Below are 15,685 nucleotides of genomic sequence, written 5' to 3' on the forward strand. Positions count from 1 at the left end.
AAATCAAGCTCTTTTAAGGGGAAGGGGAAGGGAAGTGTGTACTGTTGGGCAATCTGAGATGCTGAGAAGAAATAAATGAAGAATACAGTACATCAAGTTGAGTATTCCAGGTGTATTCCTTGTGGGACTACTTTTAATGTCATTATGGATCTCACCTCTATGATTCACTGAAAACCCTTCCATCCTCCATGCCCTTCAAGAAGGAAAAACAGGCTAGTAGGAGGCTAAATTATCTCCCCCAAGGCTATGCTGAGTCAAACAACTGCCTTGAGCCAATGAAGAACCAATCACAAAGCCAACTGATTCCTGCTTTCCTTTTTCGTGGGGTTTTGGGGTGAGAAGCTTTGTTTTCACAATCTCCATCATTATTATATTTGCTAATTTAAACATTTGCATGGATAAAGCATTTAAGGGCTATGATGAGGTATACTATCTTCTGACTTAACCTGATAAAACTCATTTCTCTGCCAAGTTATTATTCAGGCTCTGCTTAACCACAGTTTCCCTGTTCACATTTTTTATGGATCCCAGGAGATGAAGGCTACATTTCAAATGCTGAAGCTAAATCACTCCTTGAATTACTTTGGGACAATGACCCTGGGCAGTAATTCAAACCCTGGCTGAAATGTGTGCAGCTCTTTCACATGTTCAAAACCAAAGACTACCTTATCCTATAGCACAGTTTTGCAAACACTCTATTCAACTTATGGTTTAAGACATAAATCCCTAGGAACAGGAATATGATAGAAAATTCTCTTGCTCATGGTTCAAAAAAAAAAAATAAGATAAAGAGTCATTGTTATAACAAATGGAGATTATAGACTATAGCTTTCCTTTCTAAAAATTCAACCTTAAATCCTGTAATATATATGTGCATATGCATTTTCAGGCATTAGTTACCTATACTCACTTTTTTCCCCCATTATTCACTGTTTCTTGACAAGTTATTACTGATTTTCACTGCCAGTTCCCTACAGCAAGACCTGAAGCCTTGTCAAGGGAAAGAAAACGTCAACAGAGTTCTTAGCCATGCTCTGCTGAAGCTGGGTTCATGACTTAGGCTATTACTCTGTGAGTGTTAAAGAAACAGCATCTGCTTTCTCTAGCACAGGTTTTGTATGCTATACTACCTGGAAAAGGTCATCACGTTTGCATCTGTGTTGGGATATGGGAGACTTTGACACAGGTCACGATGCCTGGAATATTTTGCCTAGAGACAGAATAGATTCATCAGCTACACCCCAAATTTATTTCAAAGTCCATTCTGATCAGCAGTGAAGTGCTAATCCAGACAGCCAAGCAGAAATGGTTTATTCTACTCTCCCACCCTTCCTTCTCAATGTGCATTTTTCCACAGCCACCCTTGCTGACGCGGGCCAGCAAGTAGCTGAATTCAGACCAAACACACAGAATAGATGGTCTTTTCCTTCTGCAGCGTCAGCTGGAATGGGAAACTCAAGCCAGAGTTGGCACTGAGTGTGCAATTCTAGACCAGGACTGTGCCTAAGTGGATTCTGCCACTTTAGTCCAGAGTCAGGCCATGTAGTGCTGACCGAGTATGACCTGCCAGCTTGTGTGTCACTTACTGTATGGCATAGTGACAAGTCCCATGTGGCATTTTCACTGAAATGACAGCCAGAGCATGCAACATAGTCCAGTCTACCCTACTCCCTGGGGAGGGTGTGTGTGTGACACTGACCTCAATTTAAAGACAGGACAAATGACACAGCCCTGGAGTCGGACCTGGCTAAATATTATTCATCACACGTGGTGACAGCTGCTCCTCCTAGAAACCCAATTTAGTCATTGGGCTACAAGATAGCTTAATTGCATGAGAGAATAAATAGAAAGGCATTCCTTCTAATGCCTTCTGTTTTGTGCATGTTATTGCAAAGACTGTTTAGTCTACTTCTCAAAAAAAAAAAAATTGAAAATATAATTAAATCCCAGAAAATTTGAACTATATTTTAATGTAAAAAAAAAAAAATTTAAAAGGCCCAAAGAATACACACATTGTAATTAACAAATCTAATTCAGAAGGTTTCAAGCTCAAGAAAGAGCTAAATGAGTCAAAATGAGTTTGACAAAAATGAGTTTGAGTTCCCTCTTTACAAATAGACTTAGTTCCCAAATGAAATCAAATAGTCAGGATGCCAAATACACATTCGGCTCTAACTTTTTCTCTGTATTTAGGCCATCTTTCTAGGTGTGCAATAAAGATACATACCTTGCTTTGTTAATTATAGTCAGTTTTTTGCGGGGTGTGGGTGGGGGTGGGGATTGTAATTCTTCCACGACAGTCATTCAATGATTCATCTTGATGGGTTCTCTGGTATTTAAAATGTTTTATCACCTTGGGGAGGAAGGAAGGACAATTTTCTGAGTCTCACCTGTTAATTGCATTGCTTTGCTTCCCCTCAAGCCCTCTGTTTCATAGTCATCTCATAAGTGAAGGATTAGTTTTTGCAGTTAATGCATCATACTCTAAATTATTTCAATGCCCAATAAGATGGGGATACTCTGAAAACAAAGGCCTTGGAAGCCAAGTGCACTATTGTTTTAGTTCCTAATTTAGCACAGCCATTCCTAGAGGGACTGCGCCATTTTAACCACTAACAGCTGCCCAGAAGTATTTATGTTAAGCCCTCCCAAAATCTGATTTGGCAACCAAAGCAGAGAGGAGAGAAAGAGCCTCCGGGCTGGTGGTTTATTAAGGGCTCCAGGTGCTCACATCATGCCTCAAGGCATCCCGGTTCTGTCCAAATTTAGAATGTGGGACTCCATCTTCCAGTCGGTGACTCAGCATTTCCCTTCTTTTTCTTAGACTCAGGACATTTCAGATTTAGAGGTACCTATATCTAACACTGACTAGATAAAGAAAGGAAACCTTTTCAATACAAAAAGAGGACATTTTTTGGGAAATGTTTGGAATTCTTTTCAACTAAAACTGGATGTCAACATCATGTTTAACTTCCTGGATACATTAGGCTGATCATGGCAACGGTCAGGACTTTAGGGCTTGCTTTCAGAGTTTCTACTGAGGAGATCTGGTGGAAAATGTCCTCTGTGTCCCCCTCCCAGTCTCTGTGCCCCTGCTTCTTGCTTTCTACCGCAAAGGTCATCTGCCCCCTGGACCCTTGAGGTCCCTTAGTCACCACCTGCATGTACTTCTCCTCCCTGATTCTAGAGCTCCAGTGACAGGTGCGATTCTTCATTGAGAAGACAGGCTTTACATTCATACATTTCCAACAATGAAAATCCAAAATATGTTCTGAAATGCCAAGAACACAAGCGTGGGTTCTAATTTAAGCAGAGGCCAAAGGTCCAGTGGTTGGGACATGGGGAAATGAGCACTGCGTAGCAGACCAGGGCAGGGGTGCCCAGATGGTTCTGTTCCCACTCTGACCTGAAGACTTCCCCGTCATCAGAAAGAGGGAGATAAATATTTATAATATATGCAGAAGAGTTATGTTTCTTCTCTGTAGTTATAGAAGGAAAAGAGTGGTGGAAGAAGGGATTTCTCGCATCCATATCTGGAGCAGGGGTGAGTGCAGATTTGGGTCGGTTGCCCACCAGTCGCCATGCACTGGGCACAGTGGCCAGCCATGCAGAAGGTCTAAGGAAGGGGGCCGGAGTGCTCCTGGGGAGGGGCAGCGGACTCTTGGAACACCAACTGGTTTGCCCTGCTGGTAATGTGGCTAGCAGGTCCAAATAAACGTCCTCACGTTTACCATCAGATACGTATTTTTTTGTGATTTCATTGCAATCAAGAAGTTTATGCCAACCTCATACAAACAAAATAGGAATCAAAGCAAGGCGGCAACCTGCCTAAAGTGAAGTTTACATGCTGCCCAGTGGACTTAATCTGTGTTAACAAAACAGGAAGTCAGTGCGTCCCCACTGCAATTCCACAAGATGGGTTTCTCACGCAACATAAAACCCTTTTACTTTTCTCCCAGAACAACTAGTATTGATGTTTAAATATTGGTGGAACATAATGTTTTGAATTTCACACCTCACAGAGCACAGTTGAATGCTTCGTAACAACATAAACAAAAATTAGGCCAAGCACTGCAGACAAATTGGAAGGGGAAAAAAATGGCTTCCCCTGCAGTATATACTCCAGGTTTGGGAGTGAATATATAACTAACAAACTGGTTGGCTAAGGCCACAGAAATGTGTTTTCCAGTGTTTTGGCTGCTGACACCAGTCTCTTCTAAGCTGTGTTAACACTGGGTGCAACAAACCACATCTTTCCTAGAATCAATCAGGGAAACTCATGTCTTATTTCTTCCTTGACTTCTTTTTGGTAGTGTCATAAGCACGAACTATTTCTTCCTGAGTAACAGCTCCATGTTCTTCTTGAGAGAAGGCATATCCATCTGAAAGAGAAAGAACAGGAGGAACTGGTCAGGAGGAGAACCAGGAGCATAGTAGGTTTACAAGAAGCTGCTTTTTTGGTCGACAGTGCCAAGTGATGACACTGTGGCCTCATCTGCCCTAGAGTGGTGGAGGCCTGACTCCAGGCCCCTCAGAGGCAAGTGGGCAAAGTGTGGGTGTAGTGCCAGGATGCAGCCTGACTGGACAACCTCCAGAGGTTTTGGCTGCTGAAGCTGATGCTCCTACTTTGGAGGGCTGCATCTGAGCTCGGTCGACCAAGCATAAACACTGGGTCACTGGTCCACACCAACCCATTCCCACCACCAATCAGAGGAAAGGTGAGCTATTCTGCTCCAGAAGTGTCCCAATCTGCCTGAAGCTGCAGACTGGCTGGGTAATTTATGATGCAGTAAACATGCCAGGAAACACACACACGCAATGCTAATAGTGAAAGCTGGCAAGGTGCAAGTGATGTTTGGAGGGCTCCTGTTACTCAAATAGACTGATTTGGACTGCTAGTAAGAAACTGAGTGGGTTTACTTTTGTGTAAATAAAACGACAAGATAAAATCAAGAGGAATTTAGTGATTGGTCTTATGGCCACAGGAAGGCTTATTGTTTTAGTCTGTTATAATAAAAAATGACGGCGTGACAGTAATAATAGCAGCCGACATTTATTAAAGGCTATGCATATCAGGCGCTGTTCTATGTACTCTACAAAAATGGTACATTTATTCTTCCCAACAACCCTATGATGTAGATGATAGCATTCTTCGCAATTCATGTATGGGGAAACTGAGGCACAGGGTGATTTCATGATTTACCCAGGGCCACAGACCTAGTGAGAGGCAGCGCTGGCAGCCTAACTAGGCAGTGTGGCTGCGCAGCCCAGGCTCTTCTGCATCTCAAGTTCAGAGAGAGCTTTCGCATTCATGAGCCCAAAGTGGGGCTTTCTTTCCTTCCCACAGAAGGAACATTCATGAGCCTCCTTCTCTGTCAGTTAACCTTCTGGGCTGGGAATATAAAAAAGTCCCACAGTTTTGGTTAGACATTCTGACCCAAAGACAACACAGTAAAAAGCCTAACAATTTTGACTCCCATCCATGCATATTGGTGACTTTTCAAAGGAGCTGTTCATTCATTGTCATAGGCTTTACAACAAGAAAAAGCAAGCAGAAATGTGCCATGTTCAACTCTTGATGGTTAGTTATTTTACTAAGACCTTTGATGTTAAAAGGAGAGTTTCTGGAATAGAAAGGCATGGAATGCAGAAAAGAGTCTTCATAAGGATGGAGAAAGGAAGAGACTTCTAGAGAAGATGCTCAAGGGTGACTTCTCTATCTCTGGGTTGGCTTCCCAGCTCTTCCAGAGAGCAGGCCTTCCAACCACTGCCTGAGAGAAGCAGGGGTGCGAGAAGGGCACCTGCGAGATGAGGCCTGTCTGCAGCAGAGCCCACTGCGAACCTGGTCTGGGCAGCAATAGGAGAGCATGGCAGTGAAGCCACTGGAGAAAAGAGTGGGCCTGAAGAGAAAAGCAGAAAGGTATCATACCTGGGGACTTTTGTCAACTAACTCACCTCCATTTCTAACAAAATCAAACCCACAAGCCAAAAAGCCATACCATGTGGCAGCCCTCAGGCCAGCATAGGGCCCATCCAGTTGGGTACAGCGTGGATGGTGACCCTGAGCAGGATCACAGGAATACATCTGGTGAGGGAGCCTCCAAGGGTACCAAGGGCTTGCTGTTGGCTGGTTCTAGTTTGGGTTGGATCCAGCGCACTTGAACTTCCTCACTCCACACACAGAGGCTTTGCTTTGAGTCTCATGGCTTTAGAGGCTTCCTGGAATCTGAAGAGTAAACACCTCCCCTCACTTTTGCTCCCTGGAGAGCTTTTAGATTTTTCACTGTGATGCCTGATCTGAGATGAACAGGGAGGAGGAATCCTCTGTTGTTGGTGCCCTGGCTCCCTGCCTCACAGCCACCACTCACTGGGCACAGGGTGCTCTTTGTGCTGTTTTTATTGCCTTCCTAGAGCAGACACCTTTCCTTGAGATATTTCAAAGCAAAGTCTAGAAAATAACACTGTCTCCTTCAGTAATGAGGTTGTGTACTGTGGTTAGCTTGGACAATCTTCATTCTCCCACCTCTTAAAGGGATTGTTTCCTGTGACCATCTGATGTTTTCCTGGGGGTGCACACAGCAGTTGATTTTGGATCCAATTTGCTACTGGAATGGGAGTCCTGCCTGACTCTGGGGTCCTGCTGTGCCTGTGCCACCCCAATGGACAGAAATGGCTCTGACTCCATAACAGGGCCACCTTGTAAGAGCTCCTCATGAATTCTGGTGGCAGGAGATGACTACTGAGCCATCCATCCTGAAGAGAACCTTCCCTGCCTGCTTTGCAGGCTTTTTTCTCTTTTTCTCTGCTTTCTTCTTGGTCTTGGGCCAAGGGCCTGAGGCTCTAGGGGCAAGAAGGAATGGCTTGGCCAAGGGACGATGAGTTCTGGGTCTTCTTAGTTCACTTTTGTGTAAACTAAACAGCCTGGGCCAGGTGGGGTCCAGGTTCTCATAGCTCCAATCCTCCATATGGGCTCCGGGGCTTTTCCTTGGCTAACCATACCCCAGGCACAGACCCTGTCCTTGTTCAGAGCTATCTCCTCCTTGGCACCAACAGGTGAGATGTCTGCCTTGATGCCAGAAAAGAAGGAAGTCTGTCTCGACAATCAGTCCAAATAGAACAATTGCTACCAATGTTTTGTTTTTTGAGGAGAGAAGTGAAGGGACTGGTGGAGGGAAGGAGACTTGCTGAGAAGTGAAAATAAACATTGTTTGGGTATGTCCTTTTGGGAAAGATACCTTAGCATTTGTCTACTCCCTGTTCAAACGAAAGGAGCAAAAGCCTTACCTTTTATTTACTGTTTTTTATTCATATCCTGCCTGTGCCTACTGGGAGGCCAACTACAACTATTTCTTCAGCTTGTAGCTGCATTTGCCTCAGCTTATATTTGCCTCGCTGGCATAAAGGCCTTACTGTGGGACTACTCAGTGACTCAGTCTGGGAAGGATTTCAAGGTGTGCATAAGAAGAGAAGGCAGAGAGAACTTCTAGTCCAATAAGCAAATCTCTTTCCCAGGGTAAGCAGGGCACCCAGAGGTCGCTACCAAAGGGTGTTTCAGCATTCCCCACTGGAGGCGTCTAACATCATGTTTCCAAACTTTTGTGCACTCATATTTTCTTAACCTCAGCTGAGACTTGAAGAGGACTTCACAGTTGAAAATCAAAAGGAGATGGTCTGGTTGGGTTCTCTCTTGGGGGCAAGGGTGTCTCCCTGGTTCAGATAAAATATCTTCCTTTCAGAATCTATGTGTGATGGGAGTTACAGCCATGACGGAAAAAGTTTTAGTGGAACATGAAGGACCATAATCACTCCCATTAAACACCTGCTTGTACCCTTCAGCCTGACAAAGACGCATGATCAGCTTACCAGCTTTTCCTAATGAACATTTAACCGCCATTTGTACCCAAATGGGGAGCTCAGAGGAAGCTTCCAGCTCTTTGCATGCCCACGTTCATTAATCTTTTAGGAAGTCCTGACAGTCAGAATGTAATGATAGGGCCTGAAGAAAGCATATTTCAATGGACCAAACTTAAAACTTTCCCTGGCTGGCTTTCTCATATAGCTGCTTCCTAAATGCTCAATTCCAGCCAGAATCTGGGGGGCAGAATGTGGCATACAGAAGGAGATGGAAGGGCAGATCAATTTCTGTTACGCTGCCTTTTTCTGGGAGAACATTTGGCGAAATCCATAAAATTATACCCTTTTTTCATTATTTGGGAATAAAACTCCCCTTAAGTAGCATTTCTTCAAATCTGAGCTCTGATAACATCTAATGAAAGTAGCAGTTTCTTGTCTGGAAAAAGATCCCTAAATAGGAAGAGAAATGGGAAAGACCATAGGGACAAAGGGGATTACACTCTGTAGGAAACACTGATCTCAGTTACAAATGCTGTATGTTGGTGGCCCAGAAGGAACCAAAAGTAGTACCAAGATTAGATTCAGGTTTTTCTTTCTAGCTTTTTCAGAAGACTGAGGCCCAAGATAGTTGAAGGGAGGCTTAAGGAGGAATATGCAGAGGCTGGGATAAGCATTGCAGAATGTCTGCTTACAGACGTCTCTATTTGTTAATATCAGGAGCATTCAAGCTTACAAGTTCTTACTACGAGTTACTGAGTTTTTAAAACATGCTGTGATTTTTAGAAGCTTTTGATTTCTTGTACATGTTCAATAGATTTTTTTTTTGTCCTTCAAAATATTGAGTTAAAAAAAAAAAAAACATTTAGTAGCTGTCTCAAAACATTTATAACTCTCCCAGAGAAGTTCTCATTTGATCTGTTATCTCATTTTGTGTGTGTGTGTTTGTGTGTATGTGTGTGTTTAACATATTTTACTTCTATGACTATTTGGAACATTTACTGGGGCAGCAATGTAGCTCCGCACATGAACACTGCAGTTTAGGGAATCGGCAAGTGTTCTCTGTGCCCAGCACAGAGAAGGAGTTTGCATATATCATGAAGCCTCACAAAGACTGCAAAAGATGTAGATTATCATTTTTCTAAAGGAGAAAATAGGTGATGATAAAATGTTGATACCTAACATTTATTGGATTTCACACAGGTAAGCATGATTCTGGCGCCTTGCATACATGATCTTGTTAAATCCTTGCAATAACCCCAGGCAGAGTTTCATATCATTGCCACTTGACAGATGTAGAAAAGAGGGCTTAAGTAACTTGACCAAAGCCACCAAAAAGGACTCCAGGCAGCCCAACTCTAAAGGCAGGGCCCTACAGACCTAGCTCTTTGGACTTCCCCATCAAGCCTCTTGCCTCAACCCTTCTGTCAAAAAGACCTCAGATGCCATCCAGACTCCACTCGGCCGGTTACTGCACTGACCAGTACCCCTACGCCACTTGCCACATGGGGGCTGGAGCCTTAAAGGATATGAGGCACAGAAGACACCAAACTGGTGTTGGCCCCAGCCCCACTATGCACACTGACATTCCACACCGGAAAAGTGAGGGAGGGGCTGCTGACTGAAAGGCAATAATGCTCCACCCCTTTCCTCCTCTCTCCATTGGAAAAGCCTGTGAAGATCCAGTACAAGTAGAGCTCATAACATAGCTCTCTTAACACCTGACAGATGCCTCAGTACAATAATTCTTTACTTTTCCTAGACTGTTTTAGGTCTATCAATTGTTTCCTCTTAACCCCTCAAAACAGGAAAAGAAAGCAAGAAGTGAAGGCTGAGGAGACTGCACGGATATGCATAAAGAGGGAGTACATGCTGGAGAGAACTGGGGTTCAGAGAGGCAGAACTAGGGGCCTGCAGATCTCATGCCAAGAGTCCTCAGCTCTGGGGAAGGCAGGTGACCTGAACAAAGGAAATCTAGATTCTAACGACATTCCTCAGCTGGGACCCAAGTGGCTAGACTGCTAAAACATAAGCCCACAGACTCCCCGTGAGCTCCATCACCCCGTCTGCCTTTCATAGTCTCTTGACCTCTGTACCTCTGGGTTCTGTGCACCCCCACAGACCCCTGCTTGGGTCAGGTCCCTTTGTCAGGAATCAGACCAGGTATCTAGTGTTCAAAGGGGTGGGGGGGAGACACCAAAGTTAGATTTGGGGTGGGGGCTTCTTTGGAAAAGCAGAGGATTTTTTTCCCCCCAGTGATTGTCATTGTTTTAATTAATACGCTAACATTAAATAAAACAGTGCGTATTTCTTTCTTTGGGGGAAACAATTTAAAAGTAATATCATATCAACTTTAGAAAACCTATTGGGAGGCTGACAGAGGATCTTAACCACATCAGGATTTTAAGTTTAAGGATTTTGTCATTCAGGCATTTGATTGGGTCCTAGGGAATTACCTACCTTCAAGCTGTGCTTGCCTCAGGCCAAATACATGAATTCCACTTCCAAATGTGGGGCTCCGGCCTGGCAGCTGTCTCTTTCCCTATTAGCACTACCCGTGCTTTAATTAAGCTTCCCGCCCTCCCTGCGTGAGTCAGGGTGCTCTGACCGCAGTGGGCACTGGGCACAGTGATTACTTACGGGGGACACTCTGCTGGAAAGAGCTGCCCCGGAAGAGCGTGGGGGGCGTCTTCCTGCTGAGCCGCTTTAACAGGCGGTCACGCTCGTTCATCCTGTGGGCAAATCAAACAGTCAGTCTCTAGTTCACACACACACACATCTCAAAGGTACTCGCTGAATGACTTCAGGTTGTAAAATAAAACAGACAGGAAGAAAAGCTTCCCCCCATCCAGAAAAATGTCCAGTTTCACAAGCTGCCCCATTATTTACAGTAGATGCTATCTTGACACTTTGAGTGCATTGCCCTCTCTCCTAAAAGGCTCTGTGTTCAGTCCGTCTGTACATAACGCCTCTGAACCCTGCATTCCTCTTAACTGAAGTGTACTACAAGTGCCCTTTCATACCAGGCTAACCCTTGGCTTCCCAGGATGCTTTTGCAAAGAATCATCTGTTTCTACAGTAAACGACTTAAAAGCCTCGATCCCACCTGCAGCGCCCTTGCTGCAGTAGGTACACTGTCATGGCAAGAGTCAGGTGCTTTCTGTAGAACTTGATGTATATTTTGAATCACAATGAAAACCAAGGTGAGTTTTCTTCTAAAACATGAGGATTAGGAGCCATTCCATTCTTTTTCTGAAATGATTTCCTCCATGGTAACTATTGCTTTGAAGAAATAGAGAGCTATCCTGGAGGGCAGCTGGTATTTCCGTAAATCAGAGAGGTGGGCTTAAAAAGTGCCCACTAGGCCAAAGTGCTTTGATTTCTTTTTTCTTTTTTTTTTTTTAAAAGATTTATTTATTTATGCATACAAGAACTGGGGTACAGGCCAGAGGTGTGGCGGATGAGAGGATTCACCAGAGACAGAGTGGGGAACAGAACAGGCAGACTGACTGAAACACACTGCTGAGGGGAGCAGAGGGTAAGTCAAGAGGTGTGGGTTGCTCCTTGACTGGTCAGGGATCGAACTCGTGCTGCAGAGGCTGCGGATTGCTTCCTAGTGTGGTGCATAACCCCTTGCGCCACCAGAGATGCCCTGATTTCTTACTATCGGTATGTCGACCTAATCCAATTTGACTGGTGTCCTTATAAGAAGGGATTAGGACATTGGCACATGCAGGAGGGAGATCCACGTGATGGAAGAAGATGGTGCCAATTCACCCAGCATAAAGAAGTCTCTGAAGTAACCAGCCCTGCGAACACCTTGATTTGGGCTTCTAGCCTCTGGAAATGTGAGAAAATAAATTTGTGTTGTTGAAACAACCTAGTCTGTGGTACTTTGCTATGGCAGCCCTACCACTGACTATCTCCCCCACACCCCTACCATCTGCTAACTGTAGAAACTTGAGGGCAGAGAACTTGCTTAAGAGGGTGCAGTTGCTTGCAGTCTAAAGCACCCCTTACTTGCCCCCACTCCCTGCCCATGAGTCTTAGGACTGAGGAGGATCCCTGCCTGACCATAGTCATGTCACAGCTCCCACAAATACCTCCAAAAGAGCAGAAGAATCTGAGTATTCTATAGTTCTAGAGCTGAAGTTCATTTCATACTTGGGTTTCCCAAAGAGAGCACTTTATGATTATCTTGGTTGAAAGGGCAATGTTTAATTCATCACCAATTAAGGGTGAGGCTCAGCTAGCTGAGCTTGGCAAATGGCTGATGGCTGATGAGGAAAAACACCTTTTCTATCCCTTCACACTAGCTTTCCTTTCCCTCTCACAGATTTTTCTTCCATGGGCAAAGTCTCACTGGACCCTGCGGAGCACCTGGCCTAGAGCATGGGGACAGCAGGCAAGTGAGCCCATGAGCGCTCCATCCCGTGCGTGAGGCTGTCATCTGGCCACCTGCTGACCTCTGTGCTGGCTGGATTCAGGATATGGAGGAGTAACTATGGGCCTGTCTTCTTTGTCTGACCCAGCACCGGCCGTGATTCATCCATGGAGGTCACTGCTGGGATCTGCTTAAGACATGTGGACCCAGGGAGTTCCCCCAGGCAGCTTTGCCACGTGGGTCCTATACAGTGAGTTGTGGGGTGATGTGGGCACTATTTCCGTAGCAACCTAGGGCAGACACAGGGCTGGTTCCTGCCACCACAACCTCCCTCCTTTGCCAGTCTTGGTTCCTCCAATATTTCAGGTCTAGAAGCTCTTCCTGGGAATGGGAATTTGTAAGAACTTCATGGAACCATAGCAGGGGGAGGGGCCTTCAAAAATCATACATCTTAATCTTTCACTGGGCAGGTGAGGAAACAGAGACTCAGCCATGCCAAATCAAAATGGTCACAGGATGTTTTGCTAACAGAGCTCCTGCCCCTGCCTGTGGGCAGATGTCCCTAATACCCTTTAGAATGGTGTATGCTGTTCTCCTTTAAAAAAAAATGAAATATTCCAAATACATAGAGATAGTCAGAAACCAGTACAGTGACTGCCCATCAACATGCTCGACTTTAGCAAATGGTAAGTTCCACCCTTTGATCCCAGGCTTCAAAGGGACCCAGTCTGTTCCCCTCACCACATGTGGTGAGGGGTCCATGGGGCCAAAGATATATGTCCATCCAGAGTACAATTCTGTCAACCATCCCAGGTATTTGGGAGCCTAGAAATTTCTACTCAGTGACCTATAAGTTGGCATCCAAGGTCCTCGTGACTTCCTGGCTAAATCTGTCTTCCTAGAAATAGACCATATAGCCAATGTCCTCACTTTTAGATCTGTGGGTATGATCAAGGCATGTTTTTTTCCATGGAGTTTGTGGACTGGGATGTCCACTCACATGAATGCAAATACCCTTCCAATGCAGCAGAGTAGGGCACGGGACAGGAGGAAGGGTGCACAGGTTAATTTCCCCATGTTACTGCTTTCTGGTTCAGACCTCCAAAGAATCTGGGAACCACAACACATTCAGACTTTATGAAGGTATGTTAATCAAGGTATATAGCTATATGTTACTGAGGCTTATAGCTTTCACATACTTAGACATTGCACATGTCTCCATTTGCATTCCTGCACCAAGTCCTACAAATGTCAGGAGTGGGCCTGCTTGTGAGAATGACTGCAGATTTTAACAAAATAATAAAATCACAAATATAAAGTTCTTTTATATTCTTCTTTAATCCCACTCCTCTCTTTTCTACTATACCAACAGAAATAATCTGTCCATATTTTTGGACTTGTGTTCTTTACATTGTATGCATTCACAATTACTATATAAGCATGTTTTAAAATATGTCTAAATGATATCATTTATTTTATGCCTCCAGTTTATCATGTTTTCTTTGTAGCTTCTTTTCTTCCTGTCTTCTGTACTGTCTACCCATTTAGAAGGCTAGTTCTTTGTGGGTAATCTGTCTTATTTTTCTGGCTGTTTTCACAATGACTCCCTTTGTCTTTGATGCTCTGCAGTTTCATTATAATGCTTAGTATGACTAAGTGTGATTTTGTTTTTCTATCTTGTTTTGCTGCTCAGATCTGGAAACTTACAATAACCTGAGGGTTTGTTTATTTTTACTTATGGTAAACAGTTTGAATATTGCCTTTCCCCCGTTCTTTTTCTTGTCCAAGAGTTCATTTATATGTATGCATCTCTATATATACATATATGATTCTATCTTCCACATCTTTAAATCTCCTCCACATTTTCTATTTCCTCTCACCCCTCGGCTTTATCTAAATTCTTTTTAAACTGATCAACATTTTAAAGTTTAAATTACTACCCCTTATGTCTATAAATTTTATTTTTCTTCCAGATCTACCTCTTCTTATATACAACCCTACTTTGTTCTTTTCCTCTTTTGTCACTCTACCAGACCCTTTCAGACACTCTTTGCACCTTCAATTCTTGGGCGCTAAAAAAGAATCTGTAATATTCAATGACTCTCTCTCATTGTGATTCATTTACTCTGTGCGCTTCAGTTATAGCATCATTCTTCGATTTTTTTTTCCCCAGGGTCCTGAGTTAGGGCTCACTTTTATATTATTATGTTAGCTTAGTTTCTGTAGCACTGGGAATACTCTTAAATTGGACCTTACCTGTAAATATGGGTTTTCAGTTTCTAGCGGATAATTCTAACCATTTCCCTGGGTGCATAGTATGACTTATTTCTGCTTTGTCAATCTAGTGAGTACAATTTTTCTAGTTTCTGTTTCATTAAAATTACAGTCCTACAAAATTTGCAGCTTTATGTATAGGGTTCTGTTCTTTCTCACATGGGATTTCGGTTTTACCTCCTCTCCCTACATTAATCCTTGAGCCTTCAACCCATGAACCTTTTATGGTGTCTGATACCCCTATGCAGCCTTCTTGGCTTCAGCTCCTTCTTATCCTGCTGGCTTTGATGTCTCTGCATTTCTGGTACCTAGGTTTCCTTGTCTTTCTTTTGAAGGTAATTTGTATTGAAAGGCTTCCTTTGTTCATATTTCACCTAGCATTTCTATGCATTTGGAAAAGTTCTATCTGAGTCAGTTTCTCTCTGAGTCTGCCATACTGACTCTATCTGGTTTCCATGAATAATTTATATTCCCCTGACCCAATTACTGGAAGACATTATGGCTACAGAATAAGACCACAGAACTATTATTTCCCAAGTCTTGCTATCCATAGAAAAAAACCTTCTCTGGAAATTTTTAAAATAGGAATGAGTTTTAAAAGGTTTCAGATACTGAAAAGGGTACTACTATCTATAAAAACACTCTAATGGAGTGTCTGAGGCTCTGATTTGCCCATGTTTGACACTGAAATACCAATGAACATTATTTTCCCAATTTCTTTTATTCTTTGGGGAAGAAAAGACTATTGTGAATGAACATTATTAAATTTTCTCATGGACAAAATTGTTGGCAAGCCCAACACAGAAATAGTTTGATAAGAATACCGTATACCATTTATAGTTTTCTGACATCTATAGGTGGTTTGGACACTATTTATTTATAGACATCGGGAAAATGGTGAAGAAAACACAAATATTTTCTTTGGCTCTCAATAGTGAGAAGAAAAGAAAGGAATAAAGAAGAGAGGAGAGTAGATACATTGAATTTTGTTTTTTCTTTAAAAGAGAGAATCCTCAACAAAACAGGAGCAAACCAAATTCAACAGTATTATAAAAGGATTATACACTCTGACCAACTAGAATTTATTTTGGGTATGTATGGTATGTATGGTATGGATCAACACACAAAAGTCAATCAATATAAAACCACAATAGTCGAATGAAGGAAAAATATCAC

The 15,685-nt window shown here is 43.3% G+C and overlaps 1 protein-coding gene across 3 annotated transcripts in view; it reads right to left on the reverse strand.

The window, feature by feature from the left end:
- Window positions 1-1,953: 1,953 nt before the first annotated feature.
- Window positions 1,954-15,685, reverse strand: part of ATP8A2 (ATPase phospholipid transporting 8A2) — a 591,448-nt gene continuing 577,716 nt past the window's right edge. For all 3 annotated transcript variants that reach the window (XM_037527049.2, XM_054701459.1, XM_054701458.1), the window contains 2 exons: window positions 10,492-10,583; window positions 1,954-4,382 (listed from right to left, as the gene is read on the reverse strand). In XM_037527049.2, coding sequence (XP_037382946.1) covers window positions 4,285-4,382; window positions 10,492-10,583 — 190 coding nt within the window. In that variant the 3' untranslated portion in view covers window positions 1,954-4,284. The remainder of the gene's footprint in view (window positions 4,383-10,491; window positions 10,584-15,685) is intronic.

This window comes from Talpa occidentalis, unplaced genomic scaffold (genome assembly GCF_014898055.3).
Source record: "Talpa occidentalis isolate TD23 unplaced genomic scaffold, MPIMG_talOcc4v2.1 talOcc4.5, whole genome shotgun sequence".
Classification (NCBI taxonomy): Eukaryota; Metazoa; Chordata; class Mammalia; order Eulipotyphla; family Talpidae; genus Talpa; species Talpa occidentalis.